The sequence below is a fragment of the Cyprinodon variegatus genome, unplaced genomic scaffold (assembly GCF_000732505.1).
Source record: "Cyprinodon variegatus isolate N-32 unplaced genomic scaffold, C_variegatus-1.0 Scaffold1324, whole genome shotgun sequence".
In the NCBI taxonomy this organism is placed as follows: Eukaryota; Metazoa; Chordata; class Actinopteri; order Cyprinodontiformes; family Cyprinodontidae; genus Cyprinodon; species Cyprinodon variegatus.
In genome coordinates this window covers 15,392-26,703 of record NW_015151777.1, presented here as the reverse complement: position 1 = coordinate 26,703, position 11,312 = coordinate 15,392, and the positions used below count along the sequence as shown (strand labels likewise).

Here is an 11,312-nt window from a genome sequence, read left to right as displayed (position 1 = left end):
TAGTTAAACTAATAGCTTCGCTACATGTAGCGGCGCTACTGCCCATCACTGCATCCTATCTTGTGGCAAAGTGCATGCCCAGACCGATTGCATGTCACTGGTTGCAGATAGGTGACACAATATAAAAAAGTCAGACATTGTTTTTCAATCATGTTTCAATTTTTTAAAATATATACTCATTAAACCAGCCTAGACAAAAATGATACTAACTTTAACTTGATGTTTCTTTCCAGAAGCTTTAAGGAAACCTACAATGTCTAAAATTTATAATCTCATTAAGACTACTATACCACTCAGCAGGTGGCATGTTTCTGTTCATTACAAGATTCTCAATAGGATTAAGTTTATGACTCATACTGTAAGGAGCAACTTCAGAATAGACCAATATTTTCTTCTTAGCGTTTCTTGTGTGTTTTTAGCTGTGTGTTTTAGGTTTTGCAAGACCTATGACATGCAACTGAGACTAATCTTTCTGACAATATGCAGCACATTTCTGTGTAGAATCCCATAAGATTCAATTGTACCCTGCAGAAGTTTAAGACTCCCTGGGCCAAAAAAATAAAAGAGCCTCGGAACATTACTGTTCCTCCTCCATGTTTTATAGTAAGGACAGTGTTTTGATATACCTGGCAAAACATACAATTTTTACTACTGAGGGAGGTGTCCAGAGGGGGACAGAAAAAGCCACTTAGATCCTTTGTATTCACTTCCAGTACGACAGGGGGAAATCCCCAACAAACTGGCTAGCTGCAGATAGCTTTCACTGGAACCTCCCAGCACTGTTGCTGGCTAGAATGCGGGGGGTCTGCAAAGTGCAAACTGCAAAGTTTAGTAGGATCATAATCCCGATTAACTGACTGCACAGGTGATGTTTTGAGGTAACTCATCAAAGTAAATAAAGCCAAACTACTTCCAGCCACTACAGAGCAGATAAATAGCAAGTGCGCAATCCGGAGCGCGCATCCAGAGCGTTGAAGCATTTGAATTTGTTTTTAACTGAGTGTGCAGGTTTCGGCATTAATGCATTTCTAATGCTAATGCAACTTAAGGCATTTCCCTGCCACCCTGTGGCAAAATCAATTTTAGCTGCTATCCAGGATTTCATTCTTTCAGTTATGATCTCATGATCCAGATTTCATGACCATAAGCGGGGATAGGAACATACAACGACCCTTAAATTCAGAGCTTTGCCTTTTCTCTTAGTTCTTTCTTCCCCACAACAGACCAATGCAGATTCCGCATTAAAGTAGCAGTTGCACAGATCTGTCTATCAATCTACCGCTCCATCTCCATCCCACTGGTGAACAGATTAGTGGAACTCCTTCATTTGGGATAGAAACTCTCCTACAACCTATAAGCACAAGCAAACTTTTTCCAGTCAAGATCTATTGCCTAAGACTTGGAGGAGCCGATTCTTACCCACCTGCTGCCCGAACCCCTTCCAGCCTTAGTTTCACAAAGAAATCCTGTCCATAAAGGTTATGAACGGGACCAATGACAGAGGGAAACTCTGGGAGTCCAACTTGTACCAGAAAGATGTCTGATATCCTGCCGACAATGCGGATCAAACTCTTCATCCATTGTACAGAGACCAGATGGCCCCTAGTAAAGGGTTGCTGACTCTGTACTCCTTGGTTGCCACATGGTTCTCCCACAGGGTTGCCTTTTATGATCTATAAAACACGTTTGGACTGCTTGGACCAACTCCCAAACACCCTCTAGGACCCTGCAGAGGATGTAGAGCTGCTCCGGTGTTCCACAATCTGGATGAAAATCCACATCGCTCCTCCTAAAACCAAGGTTCGACAAACAAATTGGCCTCTTCTTTTCTTGGACTTCTCTTGGGGAACCTTGCATAGGCCTTCCTGGGGAGGCTGAGCAGTGTGTGTTTAAACCTACTGTCGAAAAACACCCTCTGGTCCTCCTTCTTATTCAGGGGAACCACCACCCCAGTCTGCCAATTGAAGAACCAAAAAACATCCAGGGTCCTAAGGTACTCAGGGCAAATGTCCTCTACCAATCAAGCCTTGCCAGTCTCTAGGTACCCTGTCTCTTCTTCCAACACAGATGGCCTGTCAGCCATGTTGAGGAGAATCTCATGTTTTCCTTACACCATCTGATGTTGTCTTCCCACCTGGGGAAGCACTACTTCCCCCTCTTCCCCCTTCCACCTCTGTTTGCCAAAATTACTTTGAGGCTGAACAATAGACTTGGCCTCTCAACAATAAAGGCCACAACAAAACTACACATAGAAATTTCCCCACTGCTGACCCAGGTTTGGTCTTACAGTCTTACAGTACAGTTCTCATTCTTGCAGTAGGGGGGGAAGTTTTACGGCAGATCAATGTAAGGCAGTTTAAGATGGCATCAATAGCTGCTCGATGCACAGGTAATTATAGAACAGTTGTTTGTGTTGGAGGTCAATGACATGGTAGAGCTAGCAAAAAGAAAAAGAAAAAAGAAAATAAAACAGTTTTCAGATGACGAAAGGAAGAGATGTCACACTTTAAGTATCTGGAAGATGCTTAAAGTGTGACAGCTCAAGAAAGGTGTTAGTGTTTACAGGATTACTATTTTGAAAAGGACCAGTAGGTGGAGCATGACTCAAAAACACATTAAACTCACTGCACTCTCTGCTTTCTGCCTTGGTTGAAAGAACAATGACACAGATCCAGTAACACCACTCATACAGTAACCAGTCCATGTAACCCTAAGCCAAGCACTGTTTTTAATGAAACCATTCAGGTTCTACGGAACTGTGCTTAACATCTCAAGACTCTCCTGAACAAAGACTGTGAGTCTGCTCTCTTGGAAGGCAGAGGCGGGCAACATACATCCCTTGGCTTCCTGGCACTCAGTCAAAGTCCAATTGAAGACAGAACAGGACAGACAGAGCTAGGCCAGGAGCCTTGAAAGAAAAGAGTGCTCCTCTGGCCCCCATCTCTTTAACAGGAGGAGCCCAGAGGAGTGATCCTGGCAGTGTGGGAAAATGTGCAGCTCTTTGAAGCTTGCGCATAAGTGCATGAGTGCACTCACACAAATGGATATTCATTCATTTAAAAAGAGAGAGTTAGACAAGTGCACATACTACAAACATGCATTTGGTTACTGGACACTGTGGACACATCACTGTTCTACTGTAGACACCCTTTTCATGAATGACTACTCCTTTTTACACTTCTGGAAGGAGGAAATTGACTTCATTCATGGAGGAAAGTTCTGAAGCAACTCCACAGAAGTTTAGTCCACTTTACCAGCATGAGGCTGTAATTTACTTACTTATTCAGAAAGAGGAGACAAAAGCTTTCTACTTCACTGAATATCCTGGACATCCTTAACCTTACAAAAATGATTTAGAGCTTGAAACAAATCAAACAGTTCCATTTGCGCATTGAGCATCCATGAGGATTAATCCAAGAGAGGCCAGCAGGGAGAGTGTGGGAAAATTTGTCTCCGTTCCTGGCAGCAACTTTCTTTAATTTGTCACTTAAAATGATTACACATCCTAAACCTCCCCCCAGTTGCCTTTTTTTCTCTAGCAATAAAAAGGACAATATTTTGCCATTCCATGAACTTTTGATACACCACGTGGTGTCTCCCGCTCACTGCGGGTAAGCATCTAAGCTACCATAAATTTGCTGGTCAATCGTACCCCTGCCCCGGTCTAAATCTAACAGCAGGGCTTAAATGTGAGAATGCCTGGCAAATGCAGCCCACAAAAGTAAACAGCTTAGCAGAGTGCGGAGTGAATGAGCTGTAGGGTTTGTAGGATAGAAAGCTTTTTCTCTCTTGTTCTCACTCTCTGTCTCTCACTTTCTCTCTCCCGCAACAAGGAAGATGTGGTAAATTACTCATAGCAGTAGAGAGAGTCAGAAAGAGGCTGAAGATGTACTCTTCATGCTACTCATGAACACTTGCTTTCCCTCTAGTAAATACAGGAATCAATCTTGAACCAGCTTCAAAAGACTCACAGTGAAGTAGTATTCTCCCCTCTAACTTCACAGCCAAACAAGAGATATTTTATGGAGATTTGGGCGTCACCATCTGATTGTCTTTTTTACCCTGCTCTCCATCATGTATTATGCAAACCCATCAATTTTTTCTCATAAACCTCACCCTTTTCTAATGACTCTATCTCTCTAATCATTCTGGCTCATTGAATCTGTGAAGATCTATCAAGGACCGCTGAGCCCTCAAAAGAAGGCATAGAGTCCTTACTGTCCTTCCAAGATGCTACCACAAGAGAGTCTGGGAAATTAAAATTGAAATAGCAATGGGAAGAAAATCCATGTGACTTTCTGTGGAAGACAAGTTTCTGAAAAACAAAGATAAACACTTTTTTTTCTCTCTGATCTCCTGACTGTTGTGCATGATGCACTATTGATAATGCATTACAACGCAAACCTTTTGTTATTGATATTTTATGTAACAGACCATATAAAGTAATATTGATAACTTTTTACATTCAAAATTGTTACTTTAGTCCCAATTACTTTTATAGCAGTCTTAATCCTGTTGTTGTTGTACTGTTAGTAGTACGTATAAGTGGACAAACAGCGTCATGAAGACCAAGGAACGTTGCAGATATGGCATGGTTAAAACTGTGGCAAGGTTCAAGGCATCGTCAAAAAATATTCTAAGCTTTTAAAGTATAAAGAAGAATGGTGAGGAGAAAACCTTTAGAAGGCCAATTTGCAGTCCCACAATCCAACATGAATTTTTAGCAGGACCATGACCCCAAATCTACAAGAAGAGCTAAAACATGAATGTCTGTGTTAAAGTGGCTTAGTCAAAGTCTAGACCGCAATCCATTTGAAAATACTGTATTTGGATTTACTTCAAAGTAAATGCTCAAAAATACTCTCAATCCAATCTGTAGAAACAGATGCAATTTCACAAGGACAGATTTGCAAAAATGTCACATCTCTAAACATGAAAGTTGGTAGACATCACCCTAAAAATAATTAAAACACCTGTAGTTAGACCTTGATTAAATTAGACACAGCCAGAATATATTTAATATTTACTTATGAGGTAATTTCTGGATAAAAAGAAAATTGTTAATCACATTTTTTTTTTTATCACACATTCCTTCCTGCTGTTGTTTTTTTCTCTGATATTTGCAGTTGTTAAAAATGTGACCAAATTCAAGTGGAATTAATGCTTTAGTTATGCACTTTATGAAGGTACAACTAAATCATCAACTCCCACAGAGGACAACAGTAAATGTGCATTTTCCTAATCCTACCTTGCCAGTTGACTTGGGTCCTTTCCAGATGCAGAAGTAGCAGATGAACCAGGCAAGAGCCAGACACATTGCCAGCTCCCAGCGCATCCCTCCCATGTGCTCAATACCATCTGATATCTTCAGGACTCTGCGTCTGATTTGGCCCAAACACACAAAATATGACTGTTTATAACATTTATTGTATGTAACTTGCAGTTATACTGTAGAATGATCCCTATGCCCTAAAATGTAAATACATATTATATCATTTCCACCAAAATAATGCAAATTTAGATGTAGATGACTGTGAATTGAACACAGTTAGAAAAGCCAACAACAGCATTTATTTCAGATTAGTCTTGAAGTGTTTAGCTGTATTAAATATGTAAGAACTCTGAAAAAAAAAAGATGATAAAAAATAAATACATGCGTGCAGCAGCAGACTAAAAATAGTAAAATCATTCCTTCTGCTGGTTAGCAACATTCCCAGAGCACATCTCTGTGTGAATCTGTAATGTTCGTAGCTACACATATACTGTGTTTTACTGGTTCTCAATCAACAAAGGTGTCTACAGATGCATCTAATTCATAACATGTTTGATATTTTAAATTGGAGAAAGTGTGAGTGATTTGCATCATAAAAAAACATCTTTTAGTGTTCTTTTACAGCTGACACAAAAAAAAAAATTAATATCAGTCTGAACCCAACGGTGGGCAATCAGGGATTTCAAGGCCTTCACTGCTGGCCAAAAATCAATCAGAAACTCCAACCTACATTCATGACATAAATTTTAATTTTCCTCTATCCAACTGAATAATTTATTCCAAACAATCCCTTCTCTTAATTTTGCAGCATTTCTATTGGCTGTACTGCTTCCATTACATTTATGTGGTTAAAGATAAGAACACAATGGCAGAAACAAAGTCAAAACATAGAAATAAAAACCACTTAAAAAATACAAAAGCGGGGACAGGGAAATTGATATCAAACAGAATAGGCAATCTTAAACCTTAATAACATTAGTGAGGAACGTTTTCTTCAACCAATCAGATTTGCCCCACAGAACCAGCTAGACGGTCCACCCCAAGGTCAGCATTTTCTGTCCTCTGATTGGTCAGTTAGAGCAAAATGTTTACAGCCAAGTTAAGCTAGTGACAATCTGTATTTTAGAATAGCTATTTAAAAAGCTGCAATGGCTAATACTAAATAGAGATAATAAGACTTCCTGCAAAAAAGAGAAAGATGGATTTTGTTTATACATAACCAGCAGCTCTGTTGACTTATTTATCTATTTTATTTTCATGCTCTATGCTTGAAAGGTTTTGGTTTTCATTTCTGTCCTCATCATCTACTCGTAATTTATTTTGTCCCTAAAATGTTGCCCTATACTGTTCAATTTGTTAAACTTATTATATCTCTAAGGTTTTACCACATTAATTATTCATCCTCAGCATCTATTTCTTTACCTTCTGAACTAGCTGCCACATATTGTCTTCTGATTAACACACAAGCACGCTTTGAAACTTTCCTTACCTCTCTCAGCCTGTAAACAATCTGTTGGCAGTTATTACTTGCTGTCTCCTGCCTTTTCCATGCCCCTGCTCTCTTTTTGTCTGATTGTAAGTTTTGTCCTCTGTTATCATTAAATTCTTCATGCGTCTCCTGATTTCCTGTTTTGCCCTTTGCCCAGCTTCTACTCCATAAATCATAAGATGTTTTTTTCTTATCATAAGGAATCAAAATTTAATGTTCACTTCTTTGCTACGAATAAGACCAATAGTCTTTGTGTGGTAGTTTTTCAGTCATTGTGTGGCATTAGTTAATGTTTAAATCAGTCAGGGGTCACCATTCAATATTTGTTCTGCTAACATAAGGCCTGTCACAGATAAATTTAAGCCAAATGTACATTATACAGACAACTTTACAAATATCTGTTGAAATATGCCAAGTGGAGGTGTAGAAAAATAAATGTTATGTACACCAACATGCTGTTTGCAGTAGTGAGTCGAGAGTGCATTTCCTGTTTGCTGAAGCTCAACCCATTAAGAACAACGATGAGAAGCAGAGGTCTGAACCACAAAGCCACACAGCGCTGCCAAAATCCTTGCCACCAAGTTCACCCTCAGTGCTCCTGACCAGCCATTGATCATCCTGACATGTTCTTGGTGGAAGGCCATAAGCCTGGTCCAACATCCCCCCACTCTTACTTATGGATAGCCAGCACAGGCCGATTTGAATATATTTTTTAAAGTTTTGTTCTTGGATATAGATTTTTTTTTTATCTCAATAATGATAGCTAGCTTTTTGGAAGTTTAATAAAACAGAAAGCTAAATTAAGTTGATATATGCAAACTGAATAATTTAATTTCAATTCAATTTATTAATATAGTGCCAATTCCCAACAAGTCATCTCATGGGACTTTACAATTCAACCAGATCATACAGGCAATTAATAACCAAAAAAAGTAAGTACAGTAAAATCAGCTTTGTATTTCAGAGCACAGATACTTTATGGATACTTACAAAACATGTTTGCACAAACTAAATAAAGATCCACATTTATTGACAGTGTCCAAATGTATTGTTTAGTCTCCCCTGTCTCAATAAAAGCTGTCAAAATTCTGGTTTTGCCAGCAACATGGCAGTGAGCTCTGCTGAGTCTATTACTACTATTAACGTAAAGCTACTAGATCTAATTTAATGTTTTCATCGTTGTTATGCAGCTCCGTTTTCATTTGGTTGCAATAGTTTAAGTTTTCTTTTATTGTTTTTTAAAGGTTTTTGCAAATTGGCTGCAGGTTAAATATGAGCTAGTTGTTTGTATGAGGCTACTGGCAGTGGTACAGGACATGTGGTCAAATCTACGCACTAACAAGCCGTGATCTGCTGCCACACACATGGCTCTAGCTGGCAGACAGCCAACCCTCAAAAGCCTGCTGACACAGAAATATGAAAAGACCTGACTAATTATTGGGGGTGAGGTTAGGGGGAGTGAAAAAGACAAATGACACAGTCTGTCAATATCTCAGCTTTTTAACAAAATGGTAGAGAAGAATCTGACCTCATTAGGTTTTCTTGACCAGACAGGAGCATTTCACCCAGTAAATGGTTAAAATATCTCTGTATAGTGCATAATATGATGTAATAGAAAAATGTGTGGTGTCTACTCACTCCCAGAACTCAATGACTGGAGATGTTGCATTGGGGTTGGTGATGTTGGTGGAATTTTCTCCATAATAATCAATGCAGTTTTCTGCAAACACAATGAGATGTTTTCATTAGCATACCTAATTTACTTCTGAATGCATTGTTTATACATAGAAAATTGGACAAGAAGGTCTCAATACATTTAAAGTCTCTGAGTTTACAAAGCTTTCTTTTTTCTTAAAAGAAAGGATTATCCCCTAACTTCCTACCTGTATTCCAGTAATGTCCACAGCCAGCCCATGGCAGCTCAGTGGTAAAACAGTTGAAGAGGTAGAAGATGGCCCAGGCTAAGATCACTATGTAGTACACGTTAAGATGTGCTTCAATCACCTGTGTTGCATAGCCAATACCTAAAAAGGCAAACATAAATTTGTCTTCCAATATCTTTAACAATTCACTCACAGAGTACATTATATAGAAAGGTAAATCAAGTGTTTTCTCACCCTCGAACAATGGGCAAACTTTCCTCCAGCATGTGATACCTCCTTCACTTGTGAACTGACCCAATGCCGTCTCCAGGAAAAACACAGGGATACCGCAGCACACAAAGAAGATGACATATGGAACGAAGAAGGCACCTTCATGCACATAAATACATACACCTTGTGGTTATAAGAGAATTAAAAAATCAGACACAACGATAGTTTAAAGCTTAATTCTCAAATATGTGGCCAGTTTAATGCAGGAAACAGTTTCAGTTCAAACAAATTCAGATAAAATATACTCATTACAATCACAGGCTTGGAATGCTGCTGACCTTTTCAGAAATAAGGTTGCACCTCACTGTTCAGCCTAATGAGGTAACTTGCCTTATTAATTGACATTTGTCTGCATGACAACTCTGCAGTGTTACACAAGTAATCACACAGATTGAAAAATGTATACCAGTATGAAAAAAGGTCAGTGTTATGTTTTTGAAACTGCTATACTTGAATATATTTTAGTGAAATTTTGTGAAGTGCAGTGAGAAGTGGCTCATCATTGTTTTCATATTTTTATATTTAATATTTCATATTTTTCACATTTCATATTTTTTACAAATAAAAAAATTGAAAAACGCGGGATTCATGATTACCATTCTACCCTTATTCTAATACGCCTAAATAAAATCAAGAGGACTCAGTTCAATTTATCATCCATCAATGCAAAGAGTGTGACACAACTGCAAACCAAACAAGCGATGGCCGACCACCTAAAACTGACAGTCTGAGTTAGAAGAGCATTATTCTGAGATATGCTTTTGACAGGAACAACCCCCCACCCCTCCATACACACACTCACATCTTTGACATTTATGGAAACGTGTTAAAAGGAAAACCAGCGGATGTCAATTTGCTGTAAAAAAAAAGGGTCTCAGCCAACATGACCTGTTACAAGTAGTGCAAAGCACAGCATCTTCTTTTTTCACTCTTAGGACTATCAGGTATGTTTGTCATATGGCTACAGAGGTTAAATAAAGCTTGCCTCCTCCATTTTTGTAGCAGAGATATGGGAATCTCCAGACGTTTCCCAGGCCAATGATCTCTCCAGCCACAGACAGGATGAACTCAATCTTGTTGTTCCACATCCCTCTTTCATTGTATTCATCATTGTCAAGGCTGGAACTGGACCCGTCCGAGTCTCTGCCATCTTCTGGTTTACCGTTTATAACAGGCCCACTCTTCTCAGCTGTCATGATGCTCTGGCAGCCCACTGAGAAGAAAAACCAACCATAACTGAACAAAGTTTACATCAGAGCGTTTACTAGATTTTGATCATTAAATCACCCTAATGGTTAGATTGCTTTTGTTAATAAGCCAAAACTACTAAAAAAGTAATGCAAAGTTACCCTGTTCTAGGTTTGAAACAAGTGACAGTTATTTATTTATTTTTTAATTCACAAACCTAATGTTGTAAAAAGATCATAGGAGGATTAAACTAAATGCCCATAAACACATCCAGAAAAGATATATAGCATTTAAAGTAAAAAAAAAAAGTAAGTATATCTCTCCTCTTGCTTTTATAATACTTAATAAAACTAAATAAAGTGTATAATCATCAACTTTAGTAGAAATTAACCAAAAGCATTCGAGTGTCTTTAAGTCAGCAGGATGGAAGTGTTGAAATATTAAAACATGCAGACAGGAACACTCACCAGTCTCCTATGGAACAGTGGCAAACCTTCTCTTGGCTACCTCGATGATGCGCACAAACAATCGCCTTTACAAACACGCAGAATGAATAAAGCCCAATCAGGGGGGTGAAGAGTGGAGAGAGGGCACAAAAGAATAAAAAGGAAAACAATCTGCGCCCACAGCTGAATGAGATTGGTTTGTTAAGTCTCACGTCTATATAAAGGAAGATCCCAGAGACGGCAGAGTGACAGTACACAACTTGCACAAGGCAGTGGATAACCTGCGACTGCGCTCCCACTCAGCAGGCTGTGCGCTCTCAGGCGCCTCTACTTGGATAAAAGCCATTTAGTAACGAGTCCAGCTCTCATAGCAGAGTCACCATGGCGCAGGGAGAGCAGGATGCAGGGACTCAGACAAAACATGGAGAAAAAAAAGTTTGGGGGCAACTTCTTTCTGATAGTTACAACGCAGAGAGTTCCATTCAATAATTAATGCCAGCATCTATTTTACAAAAAAAAAAACATTGCTGACAGAGAGGATAATCAGACCTCAGCCAATCAGATGTGTGATGGAGTATATGTGGAATATCCAGTTATGAAATATAATAAACCTCAAGAATTTTTACCTTGTAAAAGAAGAATCTACTTGTCTAATAAAACCTTATTTTTTTATCTGAGTGTTGCTTTTAATCAGTATACAAACTGCAACAAATTGTCTTTGAACTACAGTAAAGTGAAATAAAGCAACTGACTTTTAAAAGAGT

General features: G+C 38.8%; 1 protein-coding gene across 1 annotated transcript in view; it reads right to left on the bottom strand.

Annotated features, from left to right (window-relative positions):
• Positions 1–10,868, bottom strand: part of LOC107102817 (sodium- and chloride-dependent GABA transporter 3-like) — a 39,554-nt gene extending 28,686 nt beyond the window's left edge. Inside the window, exons 1-6 of the mRNA XM_015402251.1 lie at positions 10,570–10,868; positions 9,900–10,127; positions 8,879–9,013; positions 8,645–8,785; positions 8,400–8,481; positions 5,249–5,381 (exon numbers count right to left, since the gene is read on the bottom strand). Of these exons, the coding sequence (XP_015257737.1) occupies positions 5,249–5,381; positions 8,400–8,481; positions 8,645–8,785; positions 8,879–9,013; positions 9,900–10,110 (702 nt within the window). The 5' untranslated portion in view covers positions 10,111–10,127; positions 10,570–10,868. The remainder of the gene's footprint in view (positions 1–5,248; positions 5,382–8,399; positions 8,482–8,644; positions 8,786–8,878; positions 9,014–9,899; positions 10,128–10,569) is intronic.
• Between the last annotated feature and the right edge of the window lie 444 nt (positions 10,869–11,312).